At 31.2% G+C, this 13073-nt stretch overlaps 1 protein-coding gene across 1 annotated transcript in view; it reads right to left on the reverse strand.

The window, feature by feature from the left end:
* COL11A1 (collagen type XI alpha 1 chain) overlaps positions 1 to 13073 on the reverse strand; it is a 208320-nt gene that overhangs the window by 120241 nt on the left and 75006 nt on the right. Inside the window, exons 9-15 of the mRNA XM_060090201.1 lie at positions 12347 to 12409; positions 10936 to 10977; positions 9916 to 9978; positions 9178 to 9252; positions 5988 to 6071; positions 3853 to 3909; positions 470 to 523 (exon numbers count right to left, since the gene is read on the reverse strand). Of these exons, the coding sequence (XP_059946184.1) occupies positions 470 to 523; positions 3853 to 3909; positions 5988 to 6071; positions 9178 to 9252; positions 9916 to 9978; positions 10936 to 10977; positions 12347 to 12409 (438 nt within the window). The remainder of the gene's footprint in view (positions 1 to 469; positions 524 to 3852; positions 3910 to 5987; positions 6072 to 9177; positions 9253 to 9915; positions 9979 to 10935; positions 10978 to 12346; positions 12410 to 13073) is intronic.

The raw sequence follows: 13073 nt of genomic DNA on the forward strand, positions 1-13073 counted from the left end.
TCTTTTTAAGAATTTCAGGTCAGATGTTCTCAATTTCTCTTAATTTCCTCAGTTCTACAAAGGGCTTAAAATTAGCTTCTTTTAGGCCTATTAAATATTCTTTCTGAGAGAATTTACTAGATTTTTTCTCCATGGGAAAAATGTTAGGCTTGTGGCAGGGCCACTGTAAATACAATTGTAATAGTGCTTCTCTGTTCTGTACAATCTCAAGCCAATTTAACGTTCTGAAGACCTATTACTATCAAGACTTTCCCATTCTAGCTTATTATCTTCTTTGAATATTGTTTAAATTAATAATGTTATTGGCCGTCAACTGACAATTAGAGATGTTTCAATTGAAGAAGGTGATGTGAGCTTAAAGGTAATGTAAGTAATTTCTTTACTCATAAAACAGATGGCAGACACTTCAATTACCCTAATAGATAAAATAAACTCAAAAATAAAATAAGTGAAATAGGTTAATTTTTACCTGAGGACCTGGATCACCCCTCTCACCTTTGGCCCCAGAGGAACCAGGCCCCCCCTGTAGAGAAAAGATGAAGACATAATCATTTAATTTTGTAATTCCCTAACCAGTTTTGTCCTACCATTTTCACTTGAAATAAACATTATTCAAAATACATTTCTTCAAATAGTATGATTTTATTAGTTAATACAACAAAATTTTCAAGTCCTCTGATTGAAATACATCTCTTCTCAGATTTTGACTGTATTCCAGTGTGTGAACTATATTTAAAAGTCTATATTTTACTGATAACTGCACAGAAGCAAATTTCATGAAATCACATTGAAATGTTCTTTAATGTGTGTGCCATCAGAGCACTTATGATGATACACAGGTGTTATTTATCATTACACTGTAGTGGAGTACTAGAGGAAACACATTTTTACAGAATTGGTTACACATTGAATTCATTTATGAAACTTGGCAAATATTAATGCTGTTATACTCAGAAACTTCTCAGACACTGAATTCTATAGCAATAAAATGTCAAGAACAGATGCTATTGTTGTTATTATAATTGTCCTGAAATAATGTCAAAGCATTTTTTCCTAGATTGGTCTACTTTTCCTTAGGAGAATAACTCCTTATGACAAACTCCTCTTCCAAATATTTACATAATTCACAAAGTGCAACAAAAGCCTGGCATAGTAACTGGAAAAAAGTATAAAACTACTTTATAAAAGCGTTGTGAGTTGTTAAAAAAAAAATACTAGGCCATTCATCTTCCTAAAAAGCTTTAGAACACTAAAATTGAACATAGTGGTAATAGTTACTTCATTCTGAAGAAGTATACTTTGTGTGTTTAAGAAGTTTCTGATTTATTTCAATCAGTAGAGATTCAATTAAATACTGCATTGAATCAAAGTCCAAAAAGGTTAAAACTATGCTAAGCCTGAAAATGCTAGGTATCTAGAGCCTCCTGGTGGCTCCAAAGTAAAGTAACTATTAATATGACTGCCAAAAAATATGGCAAGTCAAATAACATGAATATTCCAATCTTGAAAATTACAAGAATGATGACTTCCAAGTGTCTAATTAAGAATTCTTGCAACTAAATTTCTTCAAGAGAGAAACTGGGGTTCTACATTAAATCAGATTATTAAGCATAGAATTGAATGCAATTAAAGGACAGTCTATTTTTAATTACTTTACTGTTTTATATCTTCTGTATATAAGCATAACCTACTCAAGAGATTATAATTACTTTGCCCAAACACTTATTCTAAAAATCGCCATGTAATAATTGACAGTAATAGAATAGGGTAAAGAACATTTTCTATGTTTCCTGCATATTAGTCTATAAAATCAATTGGAAACAAATAATTGAAAAAAGGAATATTTCACTCAAAGAATGAACATATTTATGTATTAAAATATTGTTTCTTTTTAAAATCTTAATATATAAAATACGTTTTGACTCTAGAATTAAGATTTTTGAAAGTTTGTTATAATTTGATGTTTTGGAGCAAAGAATAATAGAAGAGAAAATGGTGAAAACAAACAATGTGATATTTTTCTCTCAATACCAACCTTTAATATTTTAGGAAGCTAAAACTTTCTATAACAAAGACTTAAGTAGTAAAATCAATTAATCTTGGATATTACATTGAGAATGGTAATGTAATAACATGGTTGTCAATGTTTTCTCTTTGCCAACATGCTGTGAATGTCTGACCCTTAAGGACTGGTGAAAACAGGAACAGCTTAATGTAACAAGCTTTCATTGGTTCTGCTCATCACTGTCCTTACCCTCTACAGATCCACTAGACTTGTGTTTGTCAGGATGATAAGCAGGAAAATTCCTTTGGATAATAGGATTTTACAGATGCTAGGCTGATATTTTTAATTTAAACAAAAGGCAGTGTTTCCCAAACACGCTTGACCATAAGAATCAGCCTGCTGCACTCGTTGAAAATATAGTTTGCCAGTTCCGACCCTGAATATGCATCATTAGAGCCTCAAGTTCAAGGCCCCAGGAACTTTCACTTTTGATAAAATATATGGGTAATTCTTCTGCCCCAAAATTTGTAAAACACTAACATACTGCTGATTTTCCTCAGTCATGTAAATGTGTTATTATTAACAAGCAATTAAATATTAACTCTATTTCTTCCTTTATTAAATGATATGGAATCTTTCATCTTCCCTATTATATTTTGAAAGGCAGAAGAGTAAAACTACATGATAAATACATAATAATGCATTTAAAATGTGTATAATTTAAATTATGTGGAACATATTGCCAGAACACATGTTCCACATGAGCTCATATGATTGAGTGTAAAGCCCTCCAAGATACATGAAATGTTATAAAATTTCAAGACTGAAGAGAACCATAAATTTATGGAAAAGTAGATAACAAACTCTTGAATAAACTACATGAAGAAAACTATTTTTCCTCCTAATAAGATCAGTAAAACAGATTAAATAATTAGAAAACTATTTACTTGATTCAAATTTGAATAAAATCGTTTTGCTGTGTCTACTAAGTAAACCAAAGATAAACTTTTAATGTTCAGAGTAATAATTTCTATAAATACCATTATTTCAATAAAGCATTGGGAGCATAAAAGATCATATTGAAGGTATACTACAGCTTTTTATATCAAAAAATACTTAAAATAGAAATTATTCCATTAATTTTAAATGAGAACTCAGGTTGGAATTCTACAATGTTCTTTTCCCTTAAGAAAAAAGTATGATTTAAAAAGAATCTTTGTTTGTGTGTGTGTGAATTGCTACACTGCTTAGCATTTGGTAAGTTTCAAAATATTTTTTAAAATATATAGAATATTAGCTTGTCAGTAACCTTGTAAGGAAAATAAAACACTTATTTTCCAAGACTCTCTAAAAGACAAAATAATTTCTCTAATATCTGAAGCAGTTCATGGAATACTAGAGGCAACTTAAAATTTAAGCCAAGTCTCCTGCTTTCTCCTAAGATTATGGAAAAATTTTCATTGGCCTCAAATATTTTTTTCTTTTTTTAATAAATTCTGTTTAACATAAAATTAAATCTCAAGGACCTACTGTACATTTGAACTTCAACAGCTCAAACTATTATGCAAATAAATTATAGTTTGAAAAGTTAATAATTAGATATGTGATTCAATTATATTTTTCACTGTATTTATTTGATTTGAGAATTTTCCATTGTAACTTTTTCATTAAAATTTACTGAGGACTGAATTCAGAGAGATTTCTTAAATGGAAACCAAATCCAAGTATAAGTTGGTATATTTACCCTACTTTCACCAGCCAGAGATATGAAAACTGCCTGGCCAAAGTTGCACAAGGAACTACTAATACAGGAATTTAAACATATATTATCTTTTTGGGTAACCTACCACAGCACCCGGTCTTCCAGTTAGACCCATTGGGCCAGGTGGACCTCTCAGAGCAATCTAGAAAATAAAATATAGCAAATTCAGGAATGCCTCCCTGGATGAGCATATTAAACCACAATATTCATTTGCACAATTTACCCTTAAGTAGCAGCTCATCAACAGAGGTATAATAGCTACATAGTAGAAAGAGTGCCTGATTACTGAAGAATCACAAGTTTTTAGAATGACAAATTGACCTAATAAGTATCAGACATTTTTTAAGCTGTTGTGACTTATATATAATCTTGTACCATATATATTATGATTTATACAATGATAAAAGTTAAAATAGATTTTAACATCTAATAAGAAATTTAATATCTGATGATTTTTCTACTCAAAAGTGCATTCAGAATATTGCATAGGCTTCTCTTAAATATGTAGGTGCAATTCTCATTGACAATACTTTTAGATGTGAACAATTTGAAGTGCTTTAAGTGAAAGTTTTCTAGCAGTATTTTAGGAAAAACTATGACAATTCAAGCCAGATAGTAAAAAGCAAAATTGATCAGAAAGTGCTTAGATAATACAGTTATTTTAACAAATCTCAAATTTAATGCTTTATAGAAAAATACATTTATTTTGTAGAATCATAGTCATGATAGAATGATTACATGCACTATTGACACTGAATATTAGAAATGTGAAATTAGAACTTGGAAAGCTGGAACAAGTAGAGTAAAAGGATAAATATTTGACAGATGTTAAATTAGTATGGTGTGCTATGTTTTAATATTAGTGATTCCAAAAGATGAATATTTAGATTACCAAAACAGATATAAAAAATAATATTGTAATAGAAATAATGTAAAATCATATTAGAAAAGTGCATGAGATGAAAACAGTAATATCTCCAAAATTTCACTACTGACTCACCATGAGATTTTTGACAATACACTTCTTAATCCTTGAGATTAAATATCTGAAAAATTGGAATTATAATGCTTGCTACCTATTTCCAAGTAGGTTAAAAGGACTAATAAAATTAGGAATTCAATGGCCTAATAAACTATTTAAGCTCAAATAATTACCTAAAATCTGTTCAAAGTAATAAAATTTATAAGTTGTAGCATCATTAGTAAATCAATTTAAATATTTTTAGATTTGTATTATGCCAAGTTCTAATAAACAAATATTTAAATTTTTCATTGTCTTTATAAATGATGTAACCAAACAATGGCATCTTTTCAGATTAATAGACTTACACTCTCAGATAATTTATGCACTCATAAATTTATGGTGATAGATAGTTATCACCAACATGATTTATATCACTTAGGAAGCAGGTATCCATATCCATGCCAACTATAAGCCCTTTATTTCCTTTTTCTTTGAAAAGAAAAAAAGACTATACTATGAATAAAAGTATTACATGACTTTCAACACTTTCCTGATCAATTCTTTTGATTTTCTTATCTATAGTTTAACTGCACTGGAGCTAACTTAAAAAACAAACAATTTTATATTATATAAGTATACAGATAGTGGAAAGCTTTTAGCTGACAAACAAATATGAACTGAATGTATTTGGTTTAAAATATAGATTACAGCGATTCGAGCTTATAATATATATTTGAAGGTTTCTTTCCTCCACAAGAATGCCTAAGAAATTTAATTTTCTGGGTTATTTGGGATATCTTGAATAATCTATATGATTGGGTGGAAAAATTATTTTAAACTTTATCCTCTTACTTCATTCATTGATCATTGATATATGCCTTAGCAGGGAAAACTGGATGTGAAAGATAAAGGGTGATACATATAAATCCATCAGTACTCTTTGGAAAAAAATTAGAAAATTTGTGTATTATGGTCTGCATGTTTTTGCCAGAATTATGTATGGCAATATTGCAAGGGTCAGTCATTTAAATTAAATATTAAATTAAAGAAAATATTCCTATTGGAAAAATAGATATTATCTTAGTATCTTCTCCATCTAAATTCAACATACTATTCAGAAGTATTTTGCTCATAATAGTAGCACCCTCCAGATACACACACACACACGCACACGCACACGCACGCACACACTTTCTCTCTCTTGCATAATTTGGTACAGTATCAGTTTATGGAACTACATGTTGATCCTTTCTTACCCGAGCCTGCTGAAGAATGGCCTGGGCCTGAGCTTCCTGAGGAGAGATGATTGGTCCTTTGGCACCATCGCCACCATAACGAAACTAAGAAAAGATAACATACAGAAGCTCAAAATAAGAATTTCTCAAATAGGTGCCTTAATTACTAGATTAAAAACTACTTACTTAAACTGGTGGGATTTTACAAAAGTCCAAGGTAACTCCAACGTGAATCATGATACCTAGATTTTTAAAAAAATTTTCTTTCTGTCCATTATGGAAGTTTTCTAGACCATGCTTTATCACTTGTAGAAGAGACTACAGACTCCTTTACAATTTTAAATTCCATAAGTTTTGAAAACTCCGGAATAAGCTATCATTCATCTCTTTACCTGCACAAAAGCTACCCGTTCTACTCACTCATTTGTAAAACTTCTAAATGCACTAAGTTTGGTAGTATTATACATCAACTGCTATTTTGCTGAGCAAAACTTCTGGAATCTCTGTGAACACAGAGGAAATCTTCCTTGAGATAGATTCAGTTTGCTTACCTTTTCTTAAGTAATTATACTAGGAAACTGATCCTTTCTGTATCCCTCTAAAAAATGCTAAAGCTCCTTTTTAATTTTTATTTTATTTATTTATTTATTTATTTTTGCGGTACATGGGCCTCTCACTGTTGTGGCCTCTCCCATTGCGGAGCACAGGCTCCAGATGCACAGGCTCAGCGGCCACAGCTCACGGGCCTAGCTGCTCCGCGGCATGTGGGATCTTCCCAGACCAGGGCACGAACCCGTATCCCCTGCATCGGCAGGTGGACTCTCAATCACTGCGCCACCAGGGAAGCCCTCCTTTTTAATTTTAACTCAAAATGCAGCATGAATAAATTTTTCTCTATGTTATTATTACTCGAATCTTTATTACATTTAAACAAATAAACCAATTTTTTCCACAAGAACTTGGGCAAGTTTATTTTTAAAATTTTTTTTATTGAAGTATAATTGATTTACAAAGTTGTGTTAGTTTCTGGTGTACAGCAAAGTGATTCAATTATATATATATAATATATATATTATATATATATATTATATATTATATATATATTGAATATATGTATATTATATTCTTTTTCATATTCTTTTCCATTATGGTTTATTATAAGATATTGAATACAGTTCTCTGTGCTATACAGAGGGACCTTGTTGTTTATCTATTTTATATTTAGTAGATTGTATCTGCTAATCCCAAACTCCTAATTTATCCCTCCCCCCTCCCTTGCCCTTTGGTAAGCATACATTTGTTTTCTAAGTCTGTGAGTCTGTTTCTATTTTGTAAATATGTTCATTTGTATCATATTTTATATTCCACATATAAGTGATATCATATGATATTTATCTTTCTCTGTCTGACTTACTTCACTCAGTATGATAATCTCTAGTTTTATCCATGTTTCTGCAAATGACATAATAATTTCTTTCTTTTTAATGACTGAATAGTATCCATATATATATATATATATATATATATATATATATATATATATATATATATACCACATCTTCTTTATCCATTCATCTGTCACTGGACATTTAGGTTGCTTCCATGTCTTGGCTATTGTAAATAAAGCTGCTATGAACATTGGGTTGCATGTGTCTTTTTAAATTTGAGTATTCTGTGGATACATGCCCAGGAGTGGGAATGCTGGATCATATGTTAACTCTATTTTTTAGCTTTTTGAGGAACCTCCATACTGTTTTCCATAGTAGTTGACTCAATTTACATTCCCACTAACAGTGTAGGAGGGTTCCCTTTTCTCCACACCCTCTCTGGCATTTATTATTTGTAGTCATTTTAATGATGGCCATTCTGACTGGCGTGAGTTGATATCTCATTGTAGATTGGATTTACACTTCTCTAATAATTAGCAATGTTTAGCATCTCTTCTTGTGCCTATTGACCATCTTTATGTCTTCTTTGGAGAAATGTTTATTTAGGTCTTCTGCCCATTTTTGATTTCTTTTTTTGTTTTTGTTGTTACTGAGCTGTATGAGATGTTTGTATACTTTGGAAATTAAGCCCTTGACTTAAGCTTTTGAAAGTATTTTCTCCCAGTCTGTTGGTTGTCTTTTTGTTTTGTTTATGGTTCCCTTTGTTGTGCAAAAGCTTATAAACTTGATTAGGTCCCATTTGTTAAGTTTTGCTTTTATTTCTACTACCTTGGAAGACTGACCCAAGAAATCATTGCTATGATTTATGTCAACGAATGTTTTACCTATGTTCTCTTCTAGAAGTTTTATGGTGTCGTGTCTTATATTTAAGTCTTTAAGCCATTTTGAGTTTATTTTTGTGTATGGTGTGAGGGTGTGTTCTAACTTCATTGATTTACATGGGGCTCTCCAACTTTCCCAACACCCCTTGCGAAAAAGATCATCTTTTCCCCATTATATATTCTTGCCTCCTTTTTCAAAGGTTAATTGACCATAGGTGTGTGGGTTTATTTCTGGGCTCTCTACTCTGTTCCATTGATCCATATGTCTGTTTTTGTGCCAATACCATGCTTCTTTGATTATCGTGGCTTTGTAATATTGTCTGAAGTCTGGGAGGGTTATGCCTCCAGCTTTGTTCTTTTTCCTAAGGATTGCTTTTGCAATTCTGGGTCTTTTATGGTTCCATATACATTTTAGGATTTTTTGTTCTAGTTCTGTGAAAAATGTCAAGGTTAATTTGATAAAGGTTGCATTAAATCTGTAGATTGCTTTGGGTAGTATGGCCATTTTAACAATATTAATTCTTTTGGGCAACTTTAAAAAGCAATCTTAAGGTAAAACAAATAATTTTTGGACAATGAATAATAACACTATAGATATATCGCATTTAAAAAGTATTAGCTAGTGTCTATATGGTAGTAAATAGCATATTAACTTTATGTTAATACATGAAATGCACATGATTAAAAATATTAAGAAAATCCTCTAAGATTTGTTGTCAGAAAATATAATGAAATAATAAAGCCTTAGTTCTACTGCAGAAATAAATATTTACCAGAATTTTGTTTTAGCAAAATTTATCACAATTTCTGAAGGCTGCTTCATTTCAAGTATCTCTACCTCATACAATGGTTTTTTGATTGACCTATAACATGGTTAAGCAATATTTTTCAGCAGTAGGTTGACAAAACATTGGGTCATCTTTATAACTATAAAGAACATACCGGTAACACTAACATGGTACCAGGAGGACCAGGTAAACCATCAGCCCCTGGTAGACCAGGACGTCCTGGGGGGCCCTAGGGAAGTACATAAAATCATCAAAATTAATCAATAAACAAAATAATTAAATGTATTAGAAACAGAATAACTTTGAATACCATAAGTCTACATTATCTACTTTGTGTTTGTCCTCTACTCCTTGGTTAATCTCCTTTTAGTCAGTATACCTAGAGAGGATTGTATTTCATTGCAGTAGTTTTATATAATTTAAATAATGCACAAATTTATTGCCTACTCAAGGAAGGAGAATAAAAGGGATTTTACAAGAAGAGTTTCAATAGACTTAATGCAAATGGTCTATTTCACCATGTGACCCAGGAAGTGATCTTCAAATTAAGATGTAGCCTTATTAATTCATTTTATCAGTATTCAACTAAATAGTCATGGGAGTTCCTGGTAAATATGTCTGAACTCAAAAGGAAGAACTTAATCTAATGTATTGGATTCATATCAAAATGGAAATTGATTAAAAATAAAAAAATTTCCTACTAATTATAACATAGATAAATGCACATTCTTTCACCTCACTTTTAAAATTATAGTTAGAAAAGTTTAACAAAATTTTGCACAACACTGAATTCATATGTTATCCAAGTGAGAATAATATGTTAAACATGTAGAATATATTTTAATTCCTTTCATTTATGTTGCATTCTTTTGTTATGAGTCCCTTCACTTACCCTATCGCCAGGGTCACCAGGGGGTCCAGTGGGGCCTTGTAGACCTGGAGGACCCATAAGTCCCTACAGAGAAATAAACCATGATCTGAGTTAGATTCCTAATTTTGTTAGTATTCAGGCAAATTCATCCTACCAAAATCAAAGAAGAACTCGTATTCATAAATAAACACTCTTCTCCCAAACAATTGCCCTATTTATCTTCCCATAAAAAGAGAACATATAAGGACCACTTTGTAGCTAGCTGAACTCTTCCTCTATGAGGCTGCTCTCAGGGTAGAGACAGACATTCCAAGGAAGAACAGGAAAGGAAATTCTGCCAATGCACAGTCCCTGAGGTGGAAGTTTGTTCCCAGTTCTTACTGAAGAAATGGTATACTCATTTAATTAGACTGCAAAAATGTGACCGTGAAGTTGAAATGTAGAAGTCACTTATATTCTTTATGGGTAAAAGTATTTAAAGGCATCAATATAATATATTTATTTCACATGACAAGAATTTAATTAATTCCACAAAAGAAAGAGGATTTCTTACAAAGTCAGATCAGTACAACTACCTGACAGTAAAGACACCCTGATGAGTAACATTAGCCTTATTAGGAAATGACAATGGAAGCTGACAGTCACTCCATTGAGAAGTACAGATAAGGCAGCTACAGTCCACTTAGAATTCTCAGCTCTCTTCTTTGAGATATATCTATACCTCTTAAAAAAAAAAGAGGGCTTTTTTTTACTTTTATAACTTTCAGTCACAGAGTTGAAGATGAGGTTAGAAAAGTCAGAGATATTTAAGCAACAAAAATATTTAAAACAAAATTTAATTTCATAGCTCTCAAAAGAATATCATTTGGATAGCCAAATCAGAAAGCGATTCAAGGCCACCACTTCCTCTGACCAAGTATTTGCCTCTATAATTCAATACTCAACTTAGTCAAAAATGTATAAATTCAACAGTGTAATAGAACTCTTATATCTGATTATTTAAAAAATCAAGACAAAAATAATCTTAAAACATTTACATACCGCAGGTCCTGCTGGCCCTGGTGGTCCTTCAATAAGCATGCCCTACAGTTAAAAAAAGATAGAGTCATTAATAGGGCAATGTAACCCCTAACCTCTTATCTAATTGGCTTTTAGAAAGCACCACATCATTTCATTTTAAAAGGTAAATTATCTGTTCCTACATATAAAACAATTACAAGCATTTTTGCACAGGGAAGGGAAGAAATTAAAAATGATAGAAGACATAATCCCTGTCCTGAGAAAATCTGTGAACTAATTAGCAAGGAAATAAATATTCAGATAAGTAATATTACAAAGAGAATATGCTAAGTGTTCCCCCAAAGGGCAAAGACATTTAATCAAGTTTTCCCTAGTACCCAGAATAATGCCGGGCACAAAGCAAGAACCTGATAAATATTTGCTGTGTGAATGAAAGGATGGAAGAAAGCGGCACCTAAGCACTTTAACTCAGGGAAAGCGGAGAAAAGTCCATGTTAAAGAATGGGACAGAAATATAAGTTCTTAAAAAGACAAGAGAATAGAATACTATTTCAGGATAAGAGCCCAATCCTGGAAAGTTTATGATTCTACTGCTGAAAACTGTCTTGTCATTTAAAAAGTTGGTTGCAAATTTTCATAACAAGGACAAATTTATTCTGAAAAAATATTTTTAAAGACTTTGGTAAGCATACGACGTGCTTTCGCAGATTTTGGAGTAATAAACAGACAACAATGTTCTTAGAGATGCATCTTTTTTATTTTTATCTCCTCCATCTTTTATAAAAATTTTATGTCTTTGCAGTTCCTGAAATGATTTTCATTAGCTTGAGGCAAATAGTTAAACCTACTTCCTTTAGTTCTAATGCAATACTTCTCCCAGATTGCTGATTAGGGAGAACAACAGTAAAATTGACTTCCAGTAAGAATTTGCTTCTTACCAATATCTTGAGAGGTAGTAACATTAATATAAATCTTCAAATCACTTTTGAAGTGATTTGAAGATTTTTTCCAATGGGAGAAAAGGAAACAAATTTTAAAAAGAACGTTTTCATATTATTACAGGATGTGATTTGAATATGAAACAAATAAGTACTATGTCAAATAATATATTTCTAATTATGTTAAGTTATAGAAATTAGAGGAGAAAATCACTGGACTGGAAAATAGAAGAGGCAAAGTCTGGTCATATCTCAACCACCAAACATTTGAACGCTTTAGGTCTTGGGTTTCTTAGTTTTAAAATGAGAGAATTAGACAAAAACATTGTCGGCTAGTTTCAAATCCCAAAATTCTGTATCTCTATATTTTTTTGGTTTATTGAAATTCTACTTGCCAGAACTGGCCTTACTAACTAATTACTTGTGGCATTATAAACATTTGGACATTAGAATTTTCAATGGTACTATTACAATGAATTCATACCAGTACTTACAGGTTCAACTACTGCTGGTTCTCCTTTCTGTCCTTTTTCTCCGTATGCACCATGGCCATTTATCTGTTGAGTGAAAAATTCAAGCAGCCTGTCTTTAAGTAAATAAGGCCATTTAAGTATTTTTAAAAGATCATTTAATCTTCTAAGTGCATTTAAAACAATCTATTAAACTGTGTTTTTTGACACAGAAACCTATGAAAATGTTAAATACTGAAAATATACAAAGGGAAACACAATGAACATTAATGCTAAATCTCGAATGAGATTGAACAATTGTTTCTTAAAGACATATTTTTAAAAGATAAAGATATCTGTTGACCTCATTATTATCCCAAGGTGCTAAGCAAAAAGTGTCATCAAATTAAATTCAATAAAATAGAGTTGGAGGGAAGAAATGTGTGAAAAGGTTAAATAATAATAATTATAATGATAAAATGATAATTAGTATGGTGCATTCCTGAGCATCACCAGAAAAGAAAAATAAATAAAACAGTCTAAAAATTAGAAAACAATCTTATTACCCAGAATGACAATGATTGTAATTTAATCTTATCAATGCCAAGAAAACTTGGATACAACTCTATTAAAGATTATTCTTTCAAATAAAGACTCCAGTAGTGTGGCCTGAGATACAACTGCTGAAGATCCCCATGAGGAAAAAGCCATCAAAGTAACCTAGTATTGGTAAATATTCATAATTTATATAAGAACATAACCTGCTTTTTAA

Source organism: Mesoplodon densirostris, chromosome 2, assembly GCF_025265405.1.
Source record: "Mesoplodon densirostris isolate mMesDen1 chromosome 2, mMesDen1 primary haplotype, whole genome shotgun sequence".
NCBI classification, from domain to species: Eukaryota; Metazoa; Chordata; class Mammalia; order Artiodactyla; family Ziphiidae; genus Mesoplodon; species Mesoplodon densirostris.